The sequence below is a fragment of the Ursus maritimus genome, unplaced genomic scaffold (assembly GCF_017311325.1).
Source record: "Ursus maritimus isolate PB19 unplaced genomic scaffold, ASM1731132v1 scaffold_15, whole genome shotgun sequence".
NCBI classification, from domain to species: Eukaryota; Metazoa; Chordata; class Mammalia; order Carnivora; family Ursidae; genus Ursus; species Ursus maritimus.
In genome coordinates this window covers 38,411,341-38,430,847 of record NW_024423897.1, presented here as the reverse complement: position 1 = coordinate 38,430,847, position 19,507 = coordinate 38,411,341, and the positions used below count along the sequence as shown (strand labels likewise).

At 44.5% G+C, this 19,507-nt stretch overlaps 1 protein-coding gene across 2 annotated transcripts in view; it reads left to right on the top strand.

Annotated features, from left to right (window-relative positions):
- Nucleotides 1–6: 6 nt before the first annotated feature.
- Nucleotides 7–19,507, top strand: part of NPR3 (natriuretic peptide receptor 3) — a 66,026-nt gene continuing 46,525 nt past the window's right edge. For both annotated transcript variants that reach the window (XM_040630512.1, XM_040630511.1), the window contains exons 1-2: nucleotides 7–967; nucleotides 10,663–10,785. In XM_040630512.1, the coding sequence (XP_040486446.1) occupies nucleotides 211–967; nucleotides 10,663–10,785 (880 nt within the window). In that variant the 5' untranslated portion in view covers nucleotides 7–210. The remainder of the gene's footprint in view (nucleotides 968–10,662; nucleotides 10,786–19,507) is intronic.

The following is a 19,507-nucleotide window of genomic DNA, read 5'->3' as shown; positions in this document are numbered from 1 at the left end:
TCTCTCTCTCTCTCTCTCTCTTTTTTAAACGAGTGACACTGCAAAGAAGAATTCTTCCTCTCTGTCTTTTGGCGAAGGGGGTATTCTATTTTCTTAGAGCGCCCAAGGGGGCGCAGGGACCTCGGAGAGAACATTGGGGAAGAAAGAGGAAGGGTGGGTGGGGGGCAGAGGGCGAGTCGGCAGCGAGGGCAGGCTCTTTCCTGCGGCACGATGCCGTCCACGCTGGTGCTCACTTTCTCTGCGTGCGTCTTGCTTGTCTGGGTGTTGCTGGTCCGCAGCACCAGTGGTGGCGGCGGCGGGGGCCCCAGCCTCGGCGGAGGGCGCCGGGAGAGAGAGGCGCTGCAGCCGCAGAAGATCGAGGTGCTGGTGCTGTTGCCCCAAGACGACTCGTACCTGTTCTCCCTGGCCCGGGTGCGGCCGGCCATCGAATACGCGCTGCGCAGCGTGGAGGGCAACGGGACTGAGCGGCGGCTTCTGCCACCCGGCACTCGCTTCCAGGTGACCTACGAAGACTCGGACTGCGGCAACCGCGCACTTTTCAGCCTGGTGGACCGCGTGGCGGCGGCACGCGGCGCCAAGCCCGATCTCATCCTGGGGCCGGTGTGCGAGTACGCAGCAGCGCCCGTGGCCCGGCTTGCGTCGCACTGGGACCTGCCCATGCTGTCGGCAGGGGCACTGGCCGCTGGCTTCCAGCACAAGGACACGGAGTACTCGCACCTCACGCGCGTGGCACCCGCATACGCTAAGATGGGTGAGATGATGCTTGCTCTGTTCCGCCACCACCACTGGAGCCGCGCTGCACTGGTCTACAGCGATGACAAGCTGGAGCGGAACTGCTACTTCACCCTCGAAGGGGTCCACGAAGTCTTCCAGGAGGAGGGCTTGCACACGTCCGCCTACAATTTCGATGAGACCAAAGACTTGGACCTGGACGACATAGTGCGCTACATCCAGGCCAGTGAGCGAGGTGAGCAGCAGTGCGCCCCGGGCGTCCCGCCCTAACCCAGCCGCTCTCGGCGGCTCTCCCTACACACCCGTCCGCTCCTCTGCGGACCCCACTACCCCTGCTGCACCGAGGACCCGGGGAGGACGCGCACGCGGGGATTCGCCCGGGTGCGCACTGTTCGGTTGCGACAACATTTGACCATCGCCCTTCGCAGTCGCGGGGTGAATGCAGAGGTCCGAGGGAGGTGGTGGAGCCTGGGGGAGGGGCGTCTGGGCCAGCAGCTCCTGAGTGCCCAGGTCCGACAGGTGCTTTCAAATCGCTTGGGTTTTTCTTCCTCCCTCTCCCTTCGTCAGCGCTAGGCTGGTGATTGGGGGCGCAATCTCCGTGCCCTGCCGAAAGCGTCCCGAGGCCGAGAGAACTTGTTACCCAGTCCCTTACCAGCGTGCGCCCCCTCCTAGTGCGGAAGCATATGCATTTGCTCCACAACTGGCTAGCGCCTACTTGGCTAGCTTGGTTCTGCCGATTTCCCTGGCTGCTCCTTCCACTTCCCAGCTTTCCTTTAAAGGGTCATTGTTTCGCCCTTCTCATTCCTTCCGTAGCCCTTATAAAGGAGCTTCTGTGGTTTCCACCAAAAATGTTTCGCTGTGTCTGGACTCAGGCGACACTCACTTCCCGTCCCCCCCCCAACCCCGCGCGTTCGGCACCGAGGTCTCTAAAGCGCCCCGAGCGAGGCTTTGCGAGAGCGCGCGCTGGGGAAGCGGGCGCTTACAGCCTTTGCACGTGAGCCCCAAGTTTTCTCCCCGGATCTGTGGGAATTTGAATAACTACCAAACCAGACAAAACTCAAGCCTGAGGATGGCGGCTACGGCTACAGGGAACAGGGAGCGGGAGGAGAAGCAAGTGTTCGCGAATACCTAATCACAGAAGACCTCAGTGCGGCCCATTTTACTGCAGTGTAGGCTGCGTGAAGGTGGCCTGAGTTCCCAGCATAGTGCGATGCCCTCTTTTCTGGTGTCAGGTTTGGGGTGCACAGTGCTCTGAGAACCCACGTCGGCTCCCCCCCTTGGCGCTCAAGCTCCTGGATTGTCAGTGGTGCAGTCCCGGCAAAGCTCCCCACGACCCCACGCAGGGAGGCCCGAGGGGAAAAGGGCTGAGCCAGACACAGGGCTAGTCCACGACTTGGCACAGCCAGGGGCCTCGGCTCTGTGGCCGTGGGACACAGCGCAACCTGAAGTTAGAAGCCTCAGGAACAGGTGAGAGTGGGCAGAAGCTCCCTGGAGGATGGCACCGTGGCGGCCCCCTTGCCCAGTCTGGCCACTCGGACCAGGAATGAACGCACTCTTTAGAGAAAAGAGGCGGGAGGTGTTGACAGTGGGGATGCATGGCCAAATTTTGAGCGTTCGAACTCCAGGCTGTCTGCGCGGAATCCCTGCCAGACAAGCAGGCGAGGCGCCGGTTTTGCTGATTATGAAAAAGGGCACTTGTGTCCAACCGCTGCGGACTCGCCACGTCCGGGGGAGAAGCCTGCATCTGCTTCTTTCCCCTCACCCAGTCCCCAGGTTACTGCAGAGCCACGTAGACCTCAGGTTGACCTGTGTCCTCGGGACCTGATTCTTCAGCTCTCGGCTTTCGAGGGGCTGGCATTTCCAGCGCCTGGTTTTCAGGGCAGGAAGGGCTGGGGATCGGGGTGTGTTATCCTGCGGGCGCGAGCCGCGGGCTGCCAACTGCGTCTACGCTGCCACAGCCCTGAAGGTCTAAATGCTGGCGGTGACCCATGCACACGTGGCCTGGGATCCATGGCCTAGGGGAGTAGCAGGCCCCGAGGAGGGCAGATCGTGGCCACAGGTCCCCTCAGGTTCACAGTGGTGTGGCTGAGGCAAGGGGTAGGGAGGCGCCAGTGCCCTCTAGGCCTGGGGGCTTCAGAGCTCTTGGACTAACAGTCTGGTGCCCGGCAACCTCATAGCTGTTCCCAGGTCTTTTTGCTTCTCCTCCTCCTTCTCCTCCTCCTCCTCTCTCTCTCTCTCTCTCTCTCTCTCTCTCTCTGTTGAGTTTGGTGGTGAAAGTCTGCTGGGCTGAACCTGTGTTTTACAGGTGATGAGGCTACCATTCTTACTCTAAAGTTTATTTCCAACAGTGACTTGGCAGAAGGATAAATATTAATAAATATAAAGCAAAACAGTTTCTCTCCTAAGTCTTCTCCCCCACCCCTGTTTCCTACCCTCCGGTGAGAAAGTTGCTTGATCCCAAAGCTCTCTCTGGGGATCTTGTACTAATCACCCTCACTTTGCCATAAGTGGTTGAAGTGTTAAGTGGGGCTTCAGTTCAGGGTTCCGTGGAGTTGGACTTCCGGAGCACCTGCCCTGGAAAAGAGGTTGGGCTGCTCCTAACCCTCATACCTCAGGCTCCTTAGCTAAAGTGGCGGCAGATGGGACAGCCCATCCTGGGGATGCTGGGACAGTTGAGTGAGCTAACAAGTCGAATGTACTGAAACAGCGCCAGGCACAAACCGAATGCTCAGTAAACGGGAGGTTTGATTATGGTTATTCTTGTTATATATATATCATGATAATCACCCTTACCGAGGTGAGGCCATGCCTTGGGGAAGGAACCCTGGCAGGAGGGACAGACGCTCTGGCTTCGGAGTCTCCACTCCGCTGCTGTGTGGCCAGGCAAGGTTTTCACCTTCTCCGAGGTAGAATTTCCTCCTCCTGAAGCAGTGAGGTCAGAGGAGAATCAGGCCTCTTCACGCTGATATGGAGTTTGGATTTGTACTCACTCAAGTATTAAAAACATAACTGACCACATTTTTGTCCTTTAAAACTCCATATGAAACATCATAGAACCAGAGAATGTCTGTCCCCTCTCCCCTACCGTCTTTTGGAAATGATATTTTAAAGACTTTTCTGAACTTAATTTCATCTTTTTTATTTTTAAGATTTTTATTTATTTGACACAGAGAGAGCATAAGCAGGGGGAGCAGCAGGAAGAGGGAGAGGAAGAAGCAGGCTCCCCACTGAGCAGGGAGCCCGGTGTGGGGCTTGATCCCAGGACCTGGGATCATGACCTGAGCCAAAAGGCAGCTGCTTAACGGGCTGAGCCACCCAGGCGCCCCAATTTCATCTTTAAAATCATATTACAAATGTTTGAATTTCTTTATGTGTAAAAACTGATAATGCCACCATCTCAAATAATAATATGACTAAAATTTCACTTGGTTATGTGCTGTGCTGTAAAATGAAGAACTGAGGGGACATTGATCATTCCTTTTAGGGATTTACCATTGATGTCAATAATTAAAAAAAAATTTTCCCCATCTTTTGTCTTTAGCCAGCATAGAGGATCACTGAAATACACACACCTGAGTCTATATCAGTAAAAAAAAAAAAAAAAAAAAAAAAAAAGATCTTTACTTAAACCTTATCCACTTCTACAGTCCACGACTGCCCTCAGTATTCTATAGTCATCAATACATTTATTTAAAAAAAGGCAAGTTTAGGGGCGCCTGGGTGGCTCAGTCGTTAAGAATCTGCCTTTGGCCCCGGAGTCCTAGGATGGAGCCCTGCATTGGGCTTCCTGCTCCACTGGGAGCCTGCTTCTTCCTCTCCCACTCCCCCTGCTTGTGTTCCCTCTCTTGCTGGCTGTCTCTCTGTCTCTCTCTCTGTCAAATAAATAAATAAAATCTTAAAAAAAAATAAAATAAAAAGGCAAGTTTAAAAATAACAATTTTTTTAAAGCAATAGAAGCTAGCAGTTGTTTTGTCTATGGATCTTAGGAGACACAGAACTGGAAGTTGTGTACACACACATTTTTGTATGAAGAACTGTAGTTTTATCCTTTTAGTTATTAATATGTCATTGATGTGGGCCTGCTAACAACTATAGAGACAACAGTATTTAATCAGTACAAGAGTCACTTATTTTTAGAATTAGGCTGGGGTAAATGACCAAGTGGTTGATCAGCAGACTTTTTAAGCAAATAACACATGATAAGTGTAGAATAACACACAGCAGGGGAAAAAAGAAGCATTGTAAGCTGCAGTATAGAAACTCTGAAAGTCTTTGGAGTGGATGGACCTTTGTGAACAACAAAAATAAAAGTGCAATCTCTATTTTGCAAATGAAACCCATTGTTGTGTAGTGTAGAAATGGCCAGAAAGAAGTCTTTTTTTTAAAAAAAGATATTAATCTTTTGGGAGTTAGTTATACAGTTACATAGATTAAAAAGTCAGAAGATTACATGAGCCTTATTAGGAACAAGAGTTTACTGCCTCCTACTTCCCATGTCTCACTTGCCAGAGGAAAGTACTTTCGATTCTTGCAGCAATTTCTGTAGGTGTTTGACTTCATACCTCTAAATAACATGTGACTTTGATTATTTCAGTTTGAGGGTTTCTCCCCTACCGTCCCAGTGGCAGATGATAATTTAGTTCTTTCTCCTGCGTATTAACCACATGCTCGAATTCTCCTTGCAGACCTTTCAGAAAGGTTGTGTAAAAATTTTTGGTTAGCTCAGCTTTCAGTATCTATATAATTATTGCCTTCTAAACGCTATTTGTAGTTGGACCATATCGGCTATTACAATGACATTTCCTGCTTTGCTCTAGTTTTCCTTGGGTTAAAAAAAAGTCTGTTTTACTTGTTTGCTTAGTTTCCTATGGACTTACAACTAAACTATCCATCGACTCTATTGCAAGCCCCTCAGATGCTCCAGTTTGGTTATTTTCTAAGGCAGGTTGCACAGTTGTCACTCTGGACCCTTTCTTTAACAACCCCCTGCAGCTCCCATTGCCTCTGTCTCCTCTCTCTCTCTCTCTCTGTCTGACTAGAGCCCTAGGTCTTCCTCTTTCTTGGTTTATGTTCTTGTTTTGGTGGAGCACTTCCTCCAGGAGCTTTCTCAGAAAGGACAGATGAGAGCTGTAGCTTGCTACCTTTCATGACCGAAAATGTCTTCATTCTGCCCTTATACATTATTATGGAATTCTAGGTTGGAAATCATTTTCCCTCAAGACTTGAAGGCTTGTCTTATAAATTCCAATGTTACTACTGGGAAGCTTGAATCAACTTGGATTCTTGACCTATTGTTTGTTATCTGTTATTTTTTTTCCTGAAAATTTTTAGGATTTTCTCTTTGCTCTCAGTGTTTTAACATTTTATTATGATATACTTTCACGCCAGTATCTTGCCTTAGGCACGTCAGGGGATTGGAGGGTACACCTCTTCAGTACAGAGACTCATGTCTTTTAGTTCTGAAAAAAATTTTTAAAAAATTTTTAAAGATTTTATTTATTTATTTGACAGAGAGAGGGACAGCCAGCGAGAGAGGGAACACAAGCAGGGGGAGTGGAGAGGAAGAAGCAGGCTCCCAGTGGAGGAGCCTGATGCGGGGCTTGATCCCAGAACTCTGGGATCATGCCCTGAGCCGAAGGCAGACGCTTAATGACTGAGCCACCCGGGCGCCCCCTGAAAAAATTTCTTAAATTATTTCCTTTATCCCCTTTATTTTCTCTGTCTTTCTAGAATTTGTATTATTTGGATGTTAGACTTCCTGGATTGAAACTCTACTTTTCTTACCTCTTTTTCCTATTTACTATCTGTCTTTTAAAAAGAAATTCCTCTGATTTAGATATTTCTTTGACTGCTCCCCAAATTTCTATTAAGTTTTGTTTTCTAATTTCTGCTATATCATATTTTCAATCTGTGGCACATGGCATATATTGCTTTGCTTCCATAAAGTAACATCTCTTTTCTTTTTTAAGCTTCAAATTAAATGGAAAATGGATGCAAGAGTCAGATGGAGAATGTGAAAATATTTTTTTAAAAAGATTTTATTTATTTATTTGAGAGAGAGCGAGAGCAAGCACGAGCAGGGGGGAGGAGCAGAATGAGAGGGAGAAGCAGACTCCCTGCTGAGTAGGGAGCCCAATGTGGGGTTCAATCCCAGGACCTCAAGATCATGGCCTGAGCCTAGGCAGAAGGCAGACACTCAACCGACTGAGCCACCCAGGTGCCCAGAAAATATGTTTTTATTATTGATAAAACCTATTGGGAAAGATGGATTTAGATTTGTTGCCAAAAGGGTCTACTTACTGTTTACGTCTCCCTTAATATGTGCCCTCTGCAAGCAGACATGCACCCAAAAGAGGAAGAAGGAAAGGATCCAGCATGCCTTTTTTTGGGTCCAGTGCGCCATTTTTGTTTTCAGACTCACCTCAACAATAAAACAATTTACTCCTTTTCCTTTGGTGGGGGGAGAGGGATGAATGAAGGTACATTGAGGGATGAGGAGTCTCACTCTCTTAGAGGTTACTCCAGATGGAAATGTGAGATTGGGGAAAAGATATCCCCCCTAAGTCAGGTATGCCACCTGGACTGTTTCTGGTTCTCTGAATTGGCTTCTGTAGCCATCCCTTAGCACTTCTGTCTGCCATTTCTAGAGTGATTGCAAAGTCTCTTCCAGAAGACACTGGGAGTCAGACAGTGGAGGATGCCATGGGACATCACAGGTCTTTGGCAAAGAGAGAAATAGAGCAGAATGATGAACAGTCCATCTAGAAACTTAGAATTACACCAGCATCCCTCCTTTTACAAGTTTAACAATTTGACCAAAAAATGAGTATTTATATATTTAACTATACTAAATACAGCACAAATTGTCTTCATTGACCTTCCTTTAAGCAGCCTGCAGGGTTAGCTGCAGCTCTCTTTTGCTCCATACACTTTATTGACTGTTGGTGTATACTTTTCCTGATTATGGCCACACGCTTCTCACACTTGTCCATTGACTCTCCAAGAGTTGTCGCCAAATCCGCTTATACCAGTTGTACTTATTATAATAAGTGTGTAATTTAATTAGTTATTATATAAACTGATGAAACATGAGTAGGAGGAGAAAGCTATTTTAGTGAAAACTATTTTAAACCTTCTGACAGATTGTATAAAGGCAAGTTGCTAAAAATAGCTGCTGTTGAATTAGGCATGAATGAAACAGCCATAAGAGATTAGGGAACACCCTCCAAATCTAGAAGGATTCTGCGTTCTCTTTGCTTTGCCAGTGTCTGAAAGTGCTTGCTCCAGCTTTAACCCGATGAGAATGTGCACTATGGGCTTCTTTATGCAAGAAGAACAATATCCTACCCGTGAACTTGGACATTAGTTCTCACAAAAGAGGGTTTAACTGCATGGCCAGCACAAAATGGATGAGATCTAAGACAATCAAGCCTGCTCAGAGACACACGCTGCGGCTCCGCGCCACTCGTGCTCAGTCCAGCAGGCACTGACATTTAAAGAAAGGGTGTGTGTGTCAGAGGGTTTGGTCTCGTGGGCATGGGAATGGGGAGAAGGAGATGGGCCAGAGCTGTAAAAATAGACAAAGAAGTGACAGGGGGCAGCATTGGGCGGAGCCCAACCAGGGCTTAGCGAAGCTTATGCTCCGGCCTGAGGACGCAGCCTGTTAGGGCCTGCGCTCTGTATAGCACTCCCACGGGTGCTTAGGCTTACCAAGGCCTGACGCCTTCGGATGCCTGAATCCTCCAGCTGACCTCCTGGTTCGGATTCCGTCCTCACTAACAGCCTCCTGCTTACAATTTGGCTTCTCATTTGGCATGCCCAGGGAGGTGTTGACGCAAATGTGTTTGTGATTGTGGTCCTCATTGAAATGAAGTAATCTGCATTTGAGAGTATCTAAAAACATCGGAGTTAGATGATGGGGATTCTGCCTCCAAGCAATGCCTCTGCTCTTTATGTGCCGACAGCATCAGGTTCTATATCTGGGGGTCTGGGGTCAGACTCCAGACTATGATCAGTCGATGACATAGTTGAGGATCACAAAATGATGGGGGCTGCTGGCGGACAGTAGCTAGAGGTCCGGGGTCCTTCTGTAGATGGCCACTCTTGGAATCTGTACTCTTCAAACTTGTCCAGCCTCAGCCTTTTCCTTACTGGCCGCTTTGTGGGACACCGTGGCTCTTTTTTATGATTTCAGGGACTAGAATTGAATCAGAGCTAAAATAAGGGTCTAGGTCATAATGAACGATGAAGAGTTTTTTTCAAAGCTCCCTTGCTGAGGGATCTTGGAATTTGACTACTTATCCCAAATATATAACAATATTTTTAGGCACAAATAACGCCTACTCCCACAGTTATAGTCCTTTCGAAATTTCGTATTGTTAAAACTTGTTCTCCAGAGCGTGAGCCAGCACAGCGAGCCCTTCTGTAGTAAGAAATGTCAGAGTCATGATCTAACACTCGGAATTAACATGTGTAATAAACGAAATATCAGCAGGCGCCTCACCTTTCGTGCAGGTTGCCGAGGCAGCTTTGGCACAGCCTGGAGTTTGTCTGACGTCTTTCAGCACCCATGCTTTTACAAAGAACAGACACATCGCGGAGGGCTGGCATGTGTGGTGATAACATGGGGGACAGCCCCCCAGGCCTCTCTGGGTCCCCTTTCCTGTGTATGCAGCGAAACACAGTGGTCTGTATCATGGGGACCAGGGGCCATCGACAGTGGTCGAATTAACTGGACAACGGCCAGGCACCCGCTTCAAGCCAGCCGGGTGTAGTTCTTACGTGGCAGGCTACAAGGTTCTGGAGCTGCTTAAAGCTTCTCAAATCTGACAGTGTGGGTATAAACGGAGAGAACATGAGGAGGGACCTGGAGTCTTGTTAACTATTTCCTATATACGTTGAGACAGCTCGAGAGAAATGTTTCAACATTCAGACAGCAGAAAGCTTACACCACTCACCGCATCCTCTGATTTGCCTAATGACTGTTCTCCCTAAAGCCATTCAGTTTGCTTTTTTCTGGAAAATGTATTTACCATGCTGTGTAGTACAAAAAGCTGTTGATACTCTTCACTGGCTTATATTGGGCAAATCTGATGATATCTTTAAAGTATTTTTTAAAAAAGTGATTTTGAAATAATTTTATACTTTTGGAAAAGGTGTAAGAAAGTGTAAGAACCTCTGTACAGCCTTCACCCTGGCTGTTACCAGTTGTATCATTTTGCCCCATATGCTTTCACTCCAAATCTCTCCCCTCCTCCTTTCCTTCCTACCACCTTCAAACACACACACGCACACACATATAATTATCTTTTTATGAACCATTTGAGAAGTAAGTAGGGCCATCATGCTCCCTTACCCCTAAATACTTAAGTGTGTTTCCTAAGAACAAACACATTTACTTACAAAACCCCAGTGTAAGCATGAAAAGCAAAAGCTCTAACACAGATGCAATATTGCGATCTAATTCACAGACTTACCCAAGTTTTTCCAGTTGTCTCAGTAATGCCCTTTATAGCAAAACTTTTTTTTTTTTACTATTTTTTTAAGATGCAGGATCACACTTTTAGTTTTCTGTTCCTTGAAGTCTTTTTAGGTTAGAACATTTCCACAGTTGGGTTTTTGGCTGCTCTCCTGCTTGGAGTCATGTTGCGCATTTTGACCTTTTTGGTGCCGGGTGTAGGTTCACGCGTGTGCTCCTGTGGTTGGTGGTGGTGGCTCCCATCACCTGGTTATGCTGGAGTCCGCTCACTTTCTCCACTGTCAAGTTACTCTTCTCTCCCTTTGTAATTAGTAAGTCACGAATGGGGAGATGATTTAGGGCTATATTAGTCCCCAGTTCCTTGTCAGACGTCCCCCTCCCCTGGTTTCCGCGTCCTCGCTGTCCTGTGGGAAAGGGCGTTTCACGCGTGTTCTTTGTTCCTCCCTCCCCAGTGGTGATCATGTGTGCGAGCAGCGACACCATCCGGGGCATCATGCTGGCGGCGCATAAGCATGGGATGACCAGTGGAGACTACGCCTTCTTCAACATCGAGCTCTTCAACAGTTCTTCCTACGGTAACTGTGCTTCCAGTTCCCCTCTCTCCAAGGTGTCAAAAGAGGTCCCGAGAAAGTCAATAATTTGAATGACCTCAATAGACTTGGTTCCATGGAAAGGAACTTAGAAATGTGTGATACTGAACACTCCCAGGACTTCTAAGTTCTCAAGCTTTTCTTCTCTGAGAACTCAGAGCAAGAAGACACCTCTTACTTGGGGTGCCCATGGACTGTCTGGGAGGGAGCATAGCTCCCTACAGTGCTCCAGATGGTCATAAATCCAGGCCCTAAAGACCCCTCTCAAGCGTGTTTCCAACTGTGAGTTGCCACTATGATGGTTGGAATATTTTAATGAGATGTGGGCATGATTTTTAATGGAATATACTAGAATATATCGATGTAATAGAACATATTAAAGTGTGTCACACATTGCAAGTGTATTATTTCATAAAACTTTTATTTTGGTAATATAATCGTATGTGTGTATATATCTAAGCAGGTCACACATAGGTGTGTAATGGGCTGCAGTGTGAAAATAAAATAACCATTACTATAAATTGAGGTAAAAGCATTTTGAAAGCTACTGCTCCCAGCCCCTCTTCCTTCCAGATTATTGCCTGCAGTTCAGCCTCCCCTATATAGAATTTTGAGATCCACCAACACATATGATTGAAAGCATATCGTTCCTTAAAACGGATCTGGGGGGGTTCCCAGTGTTCCTGTGATGGAGGGTGTTTAAGAAGGCCATGAAGATCACAGGTTCAAAACGTTTCCGCCATATGTGATGAGGACTCTCTCTGAAGGAGACAGCGTAGGACAATGGAAAATTTTCTCAAATACAGCACACTGGCTGCTCAAAACTGAGCAGTTATAGGGAATCATAAGTATACTTGTCACAAATGGCTTGTTTATGCTGAACTCTACTTCCCCGTTCTTGCTGCTGAGAGACAGTTTGACAGGATCTAAAACTTTAAGCGTACACCTCACTTTGCTGCTCTGATACCCTGGCTTAGTCAATGAACTCAAATAAGCGAGGATTGTGCGTAAACAGGTAATAAAACACAACTCTCACAGGGCTAAAGAAAAGTTGATGAAACAAGAGTAGCTCCTGCTTCCTGTAGTGGATAAGATTGGCGATTTGAGGCTTGCAGGATAAACACCCATTTTTCCTCTTTGCTGCCACGGTTGTCTTTCCCCTTCTCTTTGCGTGAGCTAAGTGGTGGTTTTACTTTTTGACCCCAGATCAAAACGTAATTATATTATTGGATATAGTATTGAGTTCACTGAGATAGTGGTAGATATGAGTCAAAATGAAAAACATTTATTCTGAGTTTTGCAAGTTGGTGATGAAAAACAGTGTTTATTCGGAGAAAATGCATGTGAATGCACATTATAAATGGGCCAGTGCAGTGCAAATATTAGGTACTGGAATTCCTTGCATTCACAGATAAAGCTTATATTACTTTTCTTTGCTAATTACAATACATGAGTATTATAGAAAATTTGAGAAACAAAATCACAGGGAAGAAAATAAGTTATTATAATTCTGCCACCCAGATAAAAGTATATTGATAATATTTAGAAATATGTACATCTTGCTTATTTTATAAAAAAATATTTACAAAAATATTTTTCCATAAAGTGGTTATACTATTTCAAATGTGGCTACATAGTGTTTTATAATGCTGACATGCCATCTGTACCTCAGCAGTCTGTCGTTTGCAATATTTATGTTGTTGTCAGCTTTTTACTATTAAGAACAATGCTATATTGAGTAGCCTTTATGCGCACACGCACACACCCATGTTTATACATACATACTACCTGTGAGATAAATTTCTTGAAGTAGAATTTCTGGGTCCAAAGTTTAAAGTTCTGATAGATCTTGCCAGGTTGCCTCTAAAGAGGTTTACCACTTTATGGTTTTGCAACAAGCTATGAGATTGTTTTCCTGCATCCTTACATCATCTAACTTTTAAATTATTTTATTTGACTTTTTTTTTATATCCATATGCAGTGTTTTGCCATTTCTTCATTTATATTCTGTACCATTCTTGCTGAGTTCATTCTTAGATATTATGTTTTCTGATTGTTATTATGCTCATGTTCTTTTCCCATTACATTTTATAACTGTAGTTGTTATATAGAAAAGCTATGAGATTCTGTTTATTTTGCAAGAATTCCACATATAAAACCCTCTGTTCCAATAGTTTATTATATCATTTTCATATAGCAAAAAGAGTTTTTCCCCATTTTGACAGCTGGACATCTTATTTTTCTTTTTTTATTGCATTGGCAAGAACCTCCAGAATTATATTATATAACAGTGGTGATACTTTAATTTCTGACTTCTTGAATTGAAGTAGATTTTAAAGTCTCCTTTTATTTCTAGCTTATTAAATGTGGTTTTAAAAATTGGAAATGAGTGGGGAATGTTATCAAGTACATTTGACCTATTTTTTAAATAAATTTCCTAAGATTGAGCCATTGTAGTATTCATGGAATTAAGTATACTTTGTCATGATGACTTTTTTAGGTGTATTGCTGATTGTAACTTTGTAGTATCTTATTTAGGATTTTTGAGTCTATATTCGTGAGTGAGATTGGACAGGAGTTTTCTTGCCTTGAGGTGGTATCACCAGATTTTAATACCAAGTTTACATTAGCTTTATAACATTAATTGGGACACTCTCCATTGTTTTTGTGCTCCAGAACAGTTTATATACCATAAGAATATTCCTTGAAAGATGGAAACAATTCAACTCTGTATCTGGACCTAACTTCTTTTTAGAGGTAATTTTTGAAAAAACTTAAAAAAATTTCATTTTGAAGTAATTTTAGACTTACAGAAAACTTGCAAAAATAATATAGAAAGTTCATGTATACCTTTTATCCAGATTCCTATAATGTTAACAATTTGAATAACCATAGCAACCAGATAATGTTAACAATTTGAATAACCATAGCAAAATTATCAAAATAAGAGTATTAACATTGGTACAATACTACTAACTAAACTACAAGCCTTATTTGAAATTTACTACATTTCCTCCTAATGATCTTTTTCTGTTCCAGGATCCAATCCATTTAGTTGTTGAATCTTCTTAATCTTTGCCAATCTGTGTCACGTCCTCAATCTTTCTTAGTCATTCATGACCTGACAGTTTTGATGAATCTGTTATTTCGTAGAATGTCTCCCAGTTGGGTTTATCTATTGTTTTCATATGGTAAGATTGAGTTTATACTTACTTGGCAAGAATACCACAAAAGTGATACCGTGTCCTTCTCCTTGCATGATATCACTGTGTAAGAAGTCATAGCCATATGACTTAGTATTGGTGATTTGGGGACAACTTTTTAAAATGTATTTTTTCCATGAGTTCAGTTTTTCTGCTTCTTGAAAATTAGATTGCATAGAGTTATATAATGTGCTCTATACAGCTGGCAAAGTATCCTTGGTGTTTCTGATTAGGCTTCCTTTCTTTTTTACCTTTTACAGCATGGCTGCTCAGGCTCTGGGCTCTGGTATCAGTCTGCCTGAAAGGCTGTGCTCTTGGCAAATTGAGGCAACCCTGTCCTCCCTCGCGGGTCTTAGTTTCTTTTAGTGATAATAATAATACTTACCTCATGGCATCAAGCTGAGTAATAAATGAGGTAACATATGTGAGATACATAGCAAACTTCTTGGAACATAATGAGTGTTTAATAAATTAGCTATATTATTAGTCTTAGTTTACTTTGATGATTATATATAGTTCTTAAAAATGGTAAGTTTATACATTTTTCTTGGTGTAGCTTTTTAAAAAAAGATTTTATTTATTTATTTGAGAGAGAGAAAGAGAGCATGAGAGGGGAGGAGGGGCAGAAGGAGAGGGAGAAACAGACTACCTGCTGAGCAGGGAGCCTGACATGGGGCTTGATCCCTGGACCTGGAGATCTTGACCTGAACCAAAGGCAGATGCTTAACCGACTGAGCCACCCAAGCAGCCCTCTTGGTGTAGTTTTATAGATAAGTTTAGGCCATACATTCTCTTAACAAAGTAACCAGCTTGTATCTAATACGGCCTAAGAATGGGTGTAGGTGCATTAGGAATTACACCTGCATGCAAATAACCAAGACTCCCACCTATGGTGATTTAAACAAAGGTAGAGCTTTATCCTCTCCCCTGTAAGAAGTCCAGGGGTGGGCAGTCCAGAGTAGAGATGGTGGTTCCATAATGTCATCAGGTGTCCAGCTTCTTCTGTTTCTCAGCTTCGTTAATGTTAGTGAACTGCATCCGTCCTCAGGATCACAAGGTGGTGGTTAGGACTCCGGGGGTGGTGCCTTCATTCTAGGCAAGATGAAGGGAGAAGGATGAAAGGCAAACAGAGACCGTCTCAGTTGACACAATTCTGTTTGAAGGTCTCTCTGGAAGCCCCTCTGATTAACTTCTACTTATATATCATTTGCTACCTCTAGTTGAGAGGGATGCCAGGAAATGTATGCTTTCAGTTAGACTCACTGTTACCCCAAATCAATTTAGGAACCTCTTACTAAGGAAGAAGGAAGAATGAATGTAGGGAGGCAAATGTCTATGCTTGCCACAGACTCTGAAGCCCCTTTCTTCCTCAGAGTAGAAGCAGTAAACAGAATCTTACAGCAGGCAGAGAGACCTAGACCAAGGTTCTGGTGTCTATCATTAGTAAAGGGTCTTCTCTGAGATTTTTTTTTAAAGATTTATTCATTTATTTGAGAGAGAGAGAGTGAGCAAGCATGCACATATGTGAGTGTGCACGAGTTGGGGGGGACAGAGGGAGAGAATCTTCAAGCAGACTCCCCGCTGATCATGGAGCCCCACATGGGGCTTGATTCCATGGCTCATGAGACCATGACTTGAGCCAAAACCAAGAGTTGGAAGCGTAACTGACTGAGCCACCCAGGCGCCCTATTGTGCCCTAAACATCAGATATGTGTTCATGAAAAGTTCTTCAACATCATTTTCTCCCTGTGCTTCCTCACACCAAACTCTATACCAGTTCTAGAAAAAGGATCTATTTTAATTAATACTTACTTGCTATTGGATTTAAAAAAAAAACATTTAATATGCCCATATTTACTGACTACTGGATTGTTTGGTCTTGGCAAGTACTCAAACAAATTCTCAGATCTGCCCAAATTATAGTTATAGGAATCCAGAATATATTATGGGGGAATTCAAGTGGTGGAAAATAAGACTGAAAGGATAGGTTTAAAAAAGTCTAGAGAGAAGTGGCGTCTGGGTGGCTCAGTCGGTTACGCATCTGATGCTTGATTTCAGCTCAGGTCATGATTTCAGGGTTCTGGGGTCAAGCCTCATGTAGGGCTCTGAGCTCACCATGGAGTCTGCTCGAGATTCTCTCCCTCTCCCTCTGCCCCTTCTCCCTGCTCATCCGCATGCTCTCTCTCTCAAATAAATAAATAAGTCTTTAAACAAATCTAGAAAGAAGATGATATGTATTGCCATGTAGAGTTTTTACTAGCACCTGTTGGCATTCTTTTTCATCAGCATTATGGTTTTTGGATGTGAGTTAGGTGGCAGGTTATTTGGGTGATCCTGTCCAGGACTGTTACAATTATCAGAGAGCGTTCTTGAGTTCCTGATAACTCAGCGGGCACTAATTCAGGTGAAGATGGAAGTACAGTAGAGCTAGGTGATGCACATAAATTATTTGACTTGCCAGAAGTGGAAAAATAGAGAAATTGAGGAGCAATTAGATTTATTATATTTTACTATAAAAGTAATATATACGCATTCAAGTCAGTTTGGGACAATGTGAAAAGAAAAAGAATTCTCATACGATCTTTCAACTGTAACAGTTGTTAAACCACATGTAGACACTTCCTCTTCCGACCTTTCTTTCTGTGTTACTTTTGTTCTTAACACTTCTGTCATCCGATTGCATGTTCAGTTTTAAAGCTTGCAACACCCCAGACTCTGATGAAGTGAACATAGAGCAGACATGGCATCAGCGTTTGCAGTCTGGCTTGCATTTGAATTCTCCTTCTGTTTATTAGCTAAGTGACTTGGGCACATCAATCTCCTCGAGCCTCAGTTTCCCCATCTGTAAGGTGGCAGTTATACTTGTATCTTCCTCATGGAGTTTTTATGAGGATTAAAGAATGCAATGCTACAGGCAATGCCATTCACAATGGCATCGCCCAATAAGTGGTGCTCTGACTACTGATGGGAGCCAGTAGGCCAGCCTAGCCCATGGCAAGCATGTAACACCTGGATGTTTGGAGAGGGTGGAGTGTGGCGAGGTCAAGAGCCATAGTGCTACAGAGCCAGCCCTGGGGAGCTCCAGGCATTCATTTCTTGGACATATTCTCTGATGTCTTGGCTAGTTATCCCAGTGTGGGTACCCCTTGCCAGCGCCAGCTCCCTGGCCACAGGCTTGGTGGTGGGCAGGTTATTTCTTCTTTCACAAATATTCTGTGGCCTTACTCTGAACACAAGCTTGGGTCTCCATGATGTTTAAAACAAAGCAAATTCACTTTCCTCATTCCTGAAACAACCGCAAAGAGTCACCTCGTCTGCTGGACTTTTCACTAGCAGACTTCTTTTTCCTCTTCTTAATCCCTTGCTCAGGACCACTGACTAAAAAGATGACATCAGTGCTCGCCACTCTGAAAGTAGTATCATCAAGGTCACTGATGACCTCCTCATCACCAAAGCCGTTAGTCTTAGGTCAGACCAAGCCTCGGGGCCTCTGAAGCAGTGCCGTCCAATGGAACTTTCTGTGATGCTGACTGTGTTCTGTTCTGTGTTGCCCAGCATGGCAGCTACTAGCCACTCGTGGCTACCGAGCCCCTGAAATGTGCCACGTCGGACTGAGGAACCGAATTTTAAATTTTATTTAATTTTAATTAATTTAAATTTAAACAGTCACACATGTGGCTGGTGGCTGCTCTATTAGGCAGTGTAGCTCTAGAGCATTCCATATTGTTTCCACCAGTTTCTTTCTGGAAACCTGTTTTTCTTAGCGTTGGTAGCACTGTCATTCTTTGCTTCTCTGTCAGCTCCTCTCTGTCTCCTTGTACTCCTTCTGCCCACTAGAAACATCATTCCCAAAGTGTCTGTGCTCAGCCCGTCTCCCTTTCTCTTATCCAGTGCCGTCAGGCCCTGGTCTAACTTGAGGCCATCTGGAAAGGACATCTAACACTCTCTCTAGCACTCATTCCTCTTTCTGGCTTCAGACCACTATTTCCAGCTCCAGCCTGGTGTTGTCACTCGGGCATTCTGTAGTTAGTCACCTTGTATTGACCGTGACCCTGACTGAAAGAAATCATTACCATTTCCACGTCATTTCCCTCCTCCTCCATCTGGCTCTGCTCTTTCCTCTAATAACACCCTCTTTCCTTTGCTCTCTGGCGTCAGCAGTGATGTGCCTCCCTTTCTGTTGTCCCTCACTCCCTCACTCTTGGAGAGTCTCGAGATTCCTCTTGCACTGTCCTCTGCTTGCATTCTCAAGGGCTCTCCCTCTTCTGACGATTCCAAAAGCAGTAAACTATTATTGAAAATTCACTAGATTCAGAAAAACATAAAAAAAGGAAAAGAAAAAAAAAAAGAGAAAAGAAAACTTGCCCATGGTTCTAACTACCCAGAGAAGCATGCTTAGCTTTTTGGTGTGTGGCTTCCCCTCTGTAGCCTCTCGTAACCTCTTGCCTGGACGGCTATGGCCGTGAACCTTCCGTGTCTCCCCATTCGAATCCATTGCTATTTCCCAAGGCATGATTCTGATCATGTCATTCTTCTGTTACACTCGTAAATCTCCAGAGGCACCCAGTTGTCTACTGAATTAAATTTGTCCCTACTGATGGGGCATCATGCCAAGCCAACTCTGCTTTTCCAGTGTTCAACAGCCTGGGTGTGGGCAATGTTACTGACGCATTTCAATAAGGAACGCCTGCAAAAGCAGGAAGTTACAGGATCGATTATGGTGGTGACTAGATAAGCATTTAGTTTGGATTAGATTTATTAAGCATGATTGTTTTCCATTTCTTTTTTCTAGAAGACAAAACTCCCAAGTTATTACCCTTTGGATTGCAGTAGACAGATTTATTGTATTGGATTTCACTTCTTTCAGAAAAAAGTGTTTTCCTATTTCAATAAGTGAGATAGTTGCTGTTTCCAGTTCTGTATGTGTTTTCTAATTCTGCACATAAAACCCTTCATGGTTAAGTATTTTCTTTCTTATGCGCCTGGAGAGTACTCTTTCCCAGAGCTGAGAAACTCTGACCTTCTGCCTACAGAACATGACTCCTGTTATCTTGATATCTCAAATCAATTATAAATGAATCAAGACATACTGATCTCATGCTTATAAGGAATGGGTTCCTCCTTGGGATGAAGATGTTCTAGACACTCTTAGAATTGGGGGTCTTCCTGGCAAATGGATTTGGCTCCTTAACAAAGGCCACATTGTCTGTTGTCTGGAGCGCGCAGCTGGGTTTCCCCTGGCTGGGGGCAGGGAAGGCCGCTCTCGGGCTCGGCTGCCTGCCCTGCGTGCTGTCGCCTTCTTGGTGTGGGGAGGTTTCATGTGGAGGAGGACTTCGTCAAGTTTTGTTTGGTGGCCTGAAATTTAATCTGTGCTCCTTGAGAACGGGCCTAGGCCTTAATGAATTCTGTCCTCAGCTCTGTCTTATTTATCTTTTAACAGCTCCCTGGCACATAGAAGCAATTAATAAATGGCTGCTATTATTAGGATTATCATTATACAGATA